Source organism: Myotis brandtii, unplaced genomic scaffold (genome assembly GCF_000412655.1).
Source record: "Myotis brandtii unplaced genomic scaffold, ASM41265v1 scaffold902, whole genome shotgun sequence".
NCBI classification, from domain to species: domain Eukaryota; kingdom Metazoa; phylum Chordata; class Mammalia; order Chiroptera; family Vespertilionidae; genus Myotis; species Myotis brandtii.
Window position 1 is genome coordinate 18,317 of NW_005371709.1, and position 9,194 is coordinate 27,510.

The following is a 9,194-nucleotide window of genomic DNA, read 5'->3' on the forward strand; positions in this document are numbered from 1 at the left end:
CAGCCGGGGCCGAGGCAAGTCCCCTGGACGCAGGCGGTCCCCGTCCCCAGCGCCTATCCTCACTCCCAGCATGGCCAACGGGCGCTACCACAAGCCTCGGAAGGCCAGGCCCCCTCTGCCACGACCTCTAGATGGGCAGGTAGCCAAGGCGAGAGGCAGTCAAGGGTCCAGCGAGAACGGACCTGGCAGGACAGCTGAGCAGGCAGCCACGAAGGCCCCCAGCGGGGAGCTAAGGACAGTCACGCTGTCCAAGATGAAACAGTCGTTGGGTGAGTCCGGGTGGGACTGGGCCTGGCAGGGGCTCTTGGGTTTGGGTAAGTTTGGTGGGTTTGGTTTGGGGATGTGACTAGGGGCCTGGGCCTAGGAAAAGAATCTGGGTATTGGGGTGTAGTTGGGGGAATCTATAGATTTGGGGGCTTTGAGATCTAGAAGATTTTGGAGTTGAGGATTGAATAGTAACAGAATTGGAGTTTGGGAAAAGTTGGGGGCCCCGGATTTGGGGATGGGGTCCTGGGCCTATCCTGGGAGCTCTGGGTTGTAGGGGTACGGCACACTCTTATCCTGTGTTTGTCACTCTCTCTAGGCATCAGCATCTCGGGGGGTATCGAGTCCAAGGTGCAGCCCATGGTGAAGATAGAAAAGATCTTCCCTGGCGGGGCCGCCTTCCTCAGTGGGGCCCTGCAGGTGGGTGAAGCCAACCCGGCCCCCTCCCTCAGCCCGGAGCTGATTCTGGCCTCTGGCCGGGGCAGGCTGGGTCGTGCGCATCTGCCAGCCAGGCATGTTCAGACCAGGTCGTGGGAGGAGAGGGGTCAGGATGAGCTGGCCAAGGAAAAAATCTGTCCCCTCATGCCAGCCTGGGCCTGAGGGCGGCCCATCCTGTTCCACCCCTTGCCCCAAGGGACAGAGGGCCATTGTCTGTGCCCCACCCAGCCCCCAACAGCTCCAGGCACAAAAGTGCCATTGTCCATCCCCTCCACGCAGAGGAGAGCGTCCTCGGGGGCGGAGGTGGAGGTTGGATGCTGGAGTGGGGGGTGAACTGATGGGCAGGGCGGTGATCTCCCACTCCCATCCTAGGCTGGCTTCGAGCTGGTGGCAGTGGATGGAGAGAGTCTGGAGCAGGTGACCCACCAGCGCGCAGTGGATACCATCCGCCGGGCGTATCGAAACAAGGCTCGGGAGCCCATGGAGCTCGTGGTCAGGGTCCCCTGGCCCGACCCGCCACCCTTGCCCTCTGACTCATCAGCACCCAGCGATCAGCTCCTTCCTCCGGACCATTCCCCTGCCCGCTGACCCCTGGATGGTACGCCCGTTGGCTGCCAGAACTTCACAGGGCCCTTCCCAACAATATCCAGACCTCTGCCACTGACGCCACACCCCCAGCCCAGTCCCCTCTACAACCTTCCAGACTCCAGATTCTAACCCGGCTCTCCCCACCGATCCCATGACTCTTCCCACTGACCTCGGATCCTCCCACTGACCCTGGAATCCTCCTGCTCCGCCAGACCTCGCCTACTGACCTTCTGACTCGGGAACCTCCCAGTCCTGCTTGCCTTGCCGACTCCCAGAGCTCCACGTCCGTGGCTCAGACGTCCCTGCTTTCTTCCCTCCCTCAAGGCTCTGCCCTTTCCAGACAAACTTGGTGTCAAGGACAAGGTGCTACTGGGCAGCCTGTGTCACCTACTCGCTGCTCCCAACCTCCCGAGACAGGAAGGTCGAGAAGCCCAAGGTCTGGAACTTGGGATCAGAGGGTACTTTCTCATGATGCCCCTTTGATTCTCCCAAGCACTGGGGGACATGGACTCTCTGAGATAGCCCTCAAGCAGTCACTGCAGCCACCTCCCAGCCCCAAGCAGTGTTCTATGCAAGGAACAGGATGGAAGTCTTTTCTCATTTCTCAAACTCAGAGAGACTATTTCCTGTTGTGGTCCACGAGCCGTAGACTTTCTACTGGATTTGTCCTTTCCCCATCTCCCTTTCTCCCCCAAAGACCTCCATGAGGGGTAGGGGAATAGCCAGCAAATAAAAGAGGGGCTGGGGGAGGGTCAAACAAGTTCCCATAATCTTTATCCAACACACTCACCTTTTTTTTAAAAATCAAAAAAATTTTTAATTTTTTTCTTTGGGTTTGTACAAGAAATTTACAGTGTGAAAAATATACAAGTGAAAACGAGGCCATACACCAGGGTGTAGGGAGGGGCAACTTGGTCACAAACACAAATAAACAAGACATTTCTGAGTTCTTCCTTTGGTCTGACTATAGCCCCCTCACCACAGTTGAGAGGCTGCAGAGCTGGAAGCTAGGGACCAGACCCCAGTCCCAGCCCTGTCCCCCAACATGGGCAGGGTAGGGCAGGCACATCTGGAGCAGCTGGCGCTGTCTGGCTCTCTCTGGCTTTGGAGTGTGGAGACGAGGGAGCTTCTTCCTCTCCCCAGCTCCCTGGCTGGTTGAGCTGGTGAGCGTTTGGGGTGAATGGGGTTGGCAGAGTGGCACTGGCAACAGGTGGGGAGTGAAACAGGCGGAGTGAGCAGGAGCCTCTGGGTGACAGTGAACACAGGGACCTCCAAGGGGTCTGATCTTGCTCATCCAAGTCATAGGGCAGCCCTGGGTCTTGGCAGAGGCCCAGAGGCCTGGATCCCAGGGGACGAGTGGCTCTGGGGCCCTCAGTGGACCTGAGGCAGCTGTTCCCTTTCAGCAGAGCTTCCTGCAGAGCTGGGACCCCAAGGGCCCTAGATTTCAGTGGCAGTGATCTCCTCCAGGCAGATGCAGGGGGCTGGCTCCGCCAGGCCCAGGTCGGCGAGCTCCCGGGCCTCCAGCTCCAGGCTGAGCTGCTGCAGCTCCTGCTCCAGCTGCCGGTTCCGCCGGTACATCTGGATGTAGTTGTGCTGCAGCTGCTTCTGATAGCGGATCACCTGCTCCTTCTCTGCCTGCCAGGCCAGCCGTTCCCCCTCGAAGCTGTCCCTCTGCTCCTCGCCTCGCCGCCGCTCCTGCTGTAGTTCGGCCCGCAGCCGCTCCACCTGGGCCCGCAGGCTGCCCCCAACCCCGGCTGCCACACGCTGTGCCTTGGCCTCATCACTCTCTGCCAGGAGGAATGGGTCAGCAGTGGCAGGTGGCACAGGGGGTTCCCGGAGCCCAGCCGCCTCGGTGTCCAACTGCCCAGCTTTCTCCCGAAGCCGCTCAGCCTCCTGGCGGTGCCGCTGCAGCTCCTGGGAACAGGCCTCCAGCTCCAGCTCTCGTGCTCGGGCTGCCTCCTGGAGACCCCGCACCCAGCCCTCACTGACCCGCAGGGCTGCCCGTGCCTCCCGCAGGGCCACCCGCAGGGCCACCAGCTCACTGCCCTTCTGCACCAGCTCTGCCTGAGACTCCTTCAGTTGTTGCTTCAGCAGGGAGATCTCGCCCGACTTCTGGCACACCTGGTGGTGGGAGGCAGGCAGGAAGGATGGTGAGAAGGGTTCTCCCAGGGCAGGGGTCTTCAAACTTTTTAAACAGGGGGCCAGTTCACTGTCCCGCAGACCATTGGAGGGCCGGACTACAGTTTAAAAAATAACTATGAACAAATTCCTATGCACACTGCACATATCTTATTTTGAAGTAAAAAAACAAAACGGGAACAAATACAATATTTGTATTTGCATGTGGCCCGCGGGCCGTAGTTTAAGGACCCCTGTCCCAGGGGGTCAGGCCCTGACAGCATGCTGGACATTCTGGAGAGGAGGTTTGATCCTTATACCCATTTTACAGATGAAGACACTGAGGCAAGCCTAGCGACATGGTCAAGGTCATACAGTTAGTCAGCGGCTAAAGTGAATACAGATTTTTTTCCTTCAAAGTAGTGTCTTTAAACCACTTTGGTTAAAAGCATACACAAAGGAGTCAGATTGACTTGATTCAAATTTCAACTTTGCCACAAACTGGGTATAATTTTGGGCTCCAGCCTTTCTGGGCCTCAGTTTCTGCATCTCTAAAATAGGAATATTTACAGGACCCACCTCATAGGGCTGTTAATGAAAAGTAGATGATACATAGTCTATGTAACATGCTTTGAATAGTGCCTGGTGCATAGCAAGCACTACCTTCTTATTATTGGCTGGAAGGCAGTGGGTGGGAATGCCACTGGCTATGGGCACTAGACCAGGCTAATGAGGAGGCCAAACATGGAGACACAAGGAGGCCCCCTCCCAGAAAGGGAGGTCAGAGGGGGATCCTCATCTCCCAGAGGTGAGGAAGGGGAGGCCCTCTAGGGGTGGCAGGCTGCTGGGGTGTTCCTGGGCCCCTCTTTCTAGGGGTTGTTCCTGCAGGACCCTGCTCCTTTCCCTCCTGGTCTGACCCACCTCCCATTTGGTCTCCTCGAGCCGGGGCCCGAGCTCCCGCTGCTCTCGCTCGAAGGTAGCGCAGCGCCGCTCTAGCTGTTCCCGTTCCTGCAGCAGCTGTGCAAAGTCATCCTGCAGCTGCCGCTTCTCCTGCTGCAGCTGGAACACCTGCAGCTGCAGCAGCTGCTGAGCTCGCTGGGCCCGCTGCGCCTGGGCCGCCCCGTCCAGCCGCTGCCGATCCTCATACACCTGTGGGCGAGAAGGCAAGCCTGGGTCCTGGCAGCTCCCCCAAACTTCGAGCCCTCGCTGCCCCCAATCACTGACTGCTCTGGTGGCCTACTGGGGCTTTAGGCGGCTAGATTACACTGAACAAGGGTAATAATATGACCACAGTGACAAGTACTTTTATGGTAATAGAAACAGCAATAATAGCAAGCACTTAAGTAGCACTTCCTAAGTGCCGGGCATTATTCTAAACACTTTACAGCCTTTGCCTTACTCATAACTCTGAGAGAATAAAAATATCCCCATTCATAGATGAGGAAACTGAGGCTTAGTACTCATAGGCAAATGGTAGTGCTGGGTTTGAATCCTCACCACTCTACAGTTCGGCCAGACAACTGGGTGGGAATGGGGTCACAAGTGCAACTGCCCACCACTTGCCCCCACCCTGACACCAACGGAAATGCTCCTTGGATTCCCAGCACCTCTGGACGTCCTGCCACGCCACCCCCATGACCACCACGGACGACACCTGGCACATGGTCACCTCACTCTCATCCAGACTGTCCCGCAGCTGCTGCAGCTCTGCTTCACGGTCACGGAGCTTCCCTTCCAGGGCACAGTGCAGCAGGGCCTCGTCCGAAGGGGGCGGAGGGGGTGGGGGCGGTGGTGGGGAGCGCTCCCCACAGGAGCTGCTGTCAGGGGAGGCCCGGGGACCGCTGCCCAAGAGGCCTCCAGCCATGCGGCCCCCCAGGGAGCCTGTGCTCTTGCTGGAGGAAGATCGACCACTGTCCGAGTGGGAGGGCCCAGTAGGGGCTCCTCGGGCTGGCCCTGGCAGCACGCCCCGCCCAGGGCCATGGGAGGGCAGGTGCCCGCCTGGGGAGTTGGTGGCGGGCTCGGCACCCCCAGTGCTGTAAGTGGGTAGGCTGGACAGTGAGTTTCGGCCGGAGTCGGACAGCGTCCCTGATGGGCAGCCACTGGCCCAGCCACTCAGTGCCAAAGGTTTGTCAGCAGCTGAGGAGGAGGAGGAAGAGGAGGAGGAGGCAGCGCCCCCAAACAGCTGTGTTAGGCTGCCCTGGCTCCCAGACAGTCCGGTGGCCCGAGGACCCAGGAAGCTGGGGAGAGACGGCGCCCCTCGAGGTTTGGGCAGGACTGGCTTGAAGGCTGTTGGGCGGATCAGGATTTTCTCCATGTTCTGAAATGAGGTGCCATGAGACACTGGGGATGAGCTACTCAATCTTTCAAAGCCCTTGTCACACTTCCTGTCTTCCCATCTGGGGTCCCCCATCCCCATACATTAATAATTGCTACCACTGAGAGCCTCCCGCGTGCCAGCTTTATGTCAAGTAATTTAAAAGGTTCATCTCTAGTCATTACAGAAGCCACACGAGTAAAATATGATCACTATCCCCATATTACAGGTGAGAAAATGGAGGCTGAGCAGAGTTAAAGGTTTGCTCAAAGTCAAACACACTGCTGTTGAATAACAACAGCAATTTCAAATAGCTAACATTTATTGAGTCCATAGTGTATGCCAGGCACTAGGCTAAGCACTTTACATATATTATTTCATTTTCACAACTAACTCATTAGAGCTGACCTATCACCTCCATGTCACATATATGGAAACAGGCTCAGGACAGTTAAGTGACTTCCTTGAGGTAATAAAGCCAGAATGAGGCAGAGCTGGGATTAGCACTCAGGTCTGGTGAATCTGGAGCCCACACTCTTACACAGACCCCCAAATTCCTCCAGCTTCTCCAGGGGGCTCCTGATTCCACCCAGGCCCTAAAGGAAGGCTGGTCCTCACCTTCTCCAGCTTTCCGGAGACAGGAATGAGTTTTGGTGGGGGGCCGCGGAGGTGGGCATTGCGTGCCCGCTGCTCCCGGGCATCCTCGATGTCACTGCTGGGGGTGGACGGTGACTCTGTCCGGAAGTCCTCGTTAATGTAGGTGAAGGTGGTGCCAGGAACGGTCTTCCTGGGGGGCACAGCTGGGCACAGTGGCTCCTGTGCATCATAGCCACCCCGCAGCAGTCCATCCTGCTGGCGGAAGAAGGTGGGCCCAGAGGGGCCGTGGTGGCGGGAAGGAGCTGGCCCCCCAGGGCAGGGCCGGCCTGAGATGAGGCTGCTCACACTGCCCATGGCTGGAGCTTGTGGGGTCGTGGTGGCCTCAGGAGCGGGCTCCAGTGGCACCGGCAGAGTCTGCACAATGGCCATGGCGGCAGAACCTCTGGCCTGGCCGTGGGCCTCCAGGGGAACCTGCAAGCAGGGCAGTGGTGTCAGAGTCCCTCCACCTTGAGCCCCTCCCTATGAAAGGTTCCAAGTGCCTCTCCTGACCCCCGATCTCAGGTCGAACAGCCCCCTGATATCAATAATGTTAGCTACTTGATGCCCCCAAGGCTCCCCCTCCGAGCACTGGCATGAACCTTGGTTCTCCCTGCACCCCAGACCACGGCCCAGGGCAGAGGACTGAGTCTACTGAGCAGGGATGATGAGGGGAGGGGAGGCCTAGTGGTTCTGCAGGGCCCAGCCCCAAACTGCATCCCCCACAGAGGCCAGGACTCAAGTTAGGAAGGCGGTTGGGCAGATCAAGTCCCCTGGGACAGGTGGCCTCATTAGAGGGCAGTTTGGGCAGCAGTAACCTCAGGGACCAAGTCAGCAACTCAGATGGTAATTAGGGAACAAAGAGCCAAGGCCAGGCCGTGCCCAGCCTCCCCCAGCTGGGCCTCAGTTTCTCCCAGACACAGAGGCGGCAAGGGTGAAGCTGGCCAAACAAGAAACTCAGAGCTCTTAGGGAGCCCACAGGTGCCCTCTGGGGTCTCCTGACTCCATGCAGGTTCATGCTTGTTGCCATGACAACTTCTAGCCTCACCATACCCAATCAGTTGGGCCCACAGGAATCTACACAGGCCTGCTGCCAGCTTCTATGAAACCTTCCAGCTTTAGGTGGTCCCCAGCGTGATCCCAAAGGGATGAGGGTAGAAGCCCTACCACCACCTCTGGCAGCTGCTTCAAGATCTCACTTCCCCGGAGCCCAGGGAAGAGGGCTCCACCTCCCAGGCCCTCCTCCTTCCTGGAAGGGGACAGCGAGTCTCCACCCGGAACTCCCTCCATCCTGAGGCGAGGACGAAGACCAGGACTCAGGCATCTGCTGAAGTCATCATGCAGAGCGGGGGCCAAGAGGTGGACAGAGAACTGCGTAGGAGCAGGAGTGTGTGCTTTTATTTGTGTGTGTGGGACTGGATGCACAGCACGAAAACGAGCACTGTGAATATGAAAAGGTGTGTGAGAGCGTCATGAATGAGTGTATGTGCATAGATATGGGCAGGGAGATACATTCATATATACATGAGTATATATGTGAATTCATATGGGTGTATTTTACAAGTAAGTATGTGTATAAATAGGGGGGCCACTCTTAGAAAGTATGTGAAAGTTACAAATGCACACATAATAAGTGAATTTGTGGCATATGCGTGTGACTACATGAGAGAATATGTTTGGACAGATGTCCACTCATATAAGCCTGAGTTTATATGTAAACTCACATTATTTTACACAAGTGTGTGAACAGGAAAGTGAATGTGTCTAAGTGTGTACAAAGGAGTGTGTGTGTGAACAGGAGCATGTGTGAGGAGGGTGGGGGCCTGGGTGGCATGCAGGCAGGGCCAACTGGGTGGGTGGGAGCTTGATTTTTGTCACTCGCTGGAATGTGGGAGAGGAGAGAGATGCTCTGACTCCTTTGCCTGATCTGCTCCCCATCTTTCTTGTGTTCCATTAAGTCCACCCCCACCTCCCTACTCAAGTCAAAGACCCTGAGACCCTGGAAGATGTCCAGACTGAGGCAGGAGGAGCTGGGAGCTGGGGTGGGGGTGAGCACTGTCTACCACACAAGTGCCAGCCCTGAGCAAAGTGAATGGAATACCCCCTCCTCTGCCCTGTCCCAGGCGGCTCCAGAGCAGGAGACAACAGTGGGGAAGGGGCTTCTTAGGGGGCTGGCACCTCTGCCTGCATTTCCCCACTTCGGTGAGCACCGAGAAAGTGAAAACAGAGGGGAGGAGACTCAGAGATAGGGACCCAAAAGACAGACAAAGACTCAGAGGCCCCAGGGTGTCAGGTAGACAAGGAGACAGACGGACTGACTCAGTGAGGCCAGGGCCCCTGAACCCCACGGAGCCAGGGGCCCCTAAGTCCAGAAGAGACATAAAGTTAGGCCCTGGGAACCAGACACCCACGGAGCCGGAGCCAGAGCCAGAGCCGGAGCCAGGCGTCTGGAAAGCCAGGCCCAGCCAGCCAGGCTCCCGCTCTTGGAGCCTCCGAGAGAAGGAGGGGCAAGGAGAGGCTCCATTTTGAGAAACGCGTCTCTCCGGCTGTGGAATGGGAACCCCCACTCTCCCCAGCACTCCTGGGGTGACCCCTCTGGCACAGCAGCCCACCTGAGTGGGCCGGGGGGAGCCGAGGGCAGCGTTCGGCCACGGCCCTAGGGAGGTCTAGCCAGGGTCTGAAGGCCCACAGGTCCGTTCTGGGGTGGAGAGTTGGGTAAAGTCTCCCCGCACCACATCCCCAGGAGCAGTCAAGTGGGAACGCGCCTGGGATCACGAGTTCCCATTCTGCAACAGGAAGCCGGGAGCCCCCATTCCACCCTCTAGAGCACCCCCCCCCC

The 9,194-nt window shown here is 57.7% G+C and overlaps 1 protein-coding gene across 5 annotated transcripts in view; it reads right to left on the reverse strand.

The window, feature by feature from the left end:
* Positions 1-2,081: 2,081 nt before the first annotated feature.
* Positions 2,082-9,194, reverse strand: part of LZTS2 (leucine zipper, putative tumor suppressor 2) — a 9,991-nt gene continuing 2,878 nt past the window's right edge. For 2 of the 5 annotated variants that reach the window (XM_014532709.1, XM_014532706.1), the window contains exons 2-5: positions 6,341-6,790; positions 5,078-5,725; positions 4,330-4,557; positions 2,082-3,411 (exon numbers count right to left, since the gene is read on the reverse strand). In XM_014532709.1, the coding sequence (XP_014388195.1) occupies positions 2,728-3,411; positions 4,330-4,557; positions 5,078-5,725; positions 6,341-6,748 (1,968 nt within the window). In that variant the 5' untranslated portion in view covers positions 6,749-6,790 and the 3' untranslated portion in view covers positions 2,082-2,727. Of the gene's footprint in view, positions 3,412-4,329; positions 4,558-5,077; positions 5,726-6,340; positions 6,791-9,194 lie in introns of those variants that run through there. The other 3 variants (XM_014532707.1, XM_014532710.1, XM_014532708.1) reach the window with 3 other exon arrangements.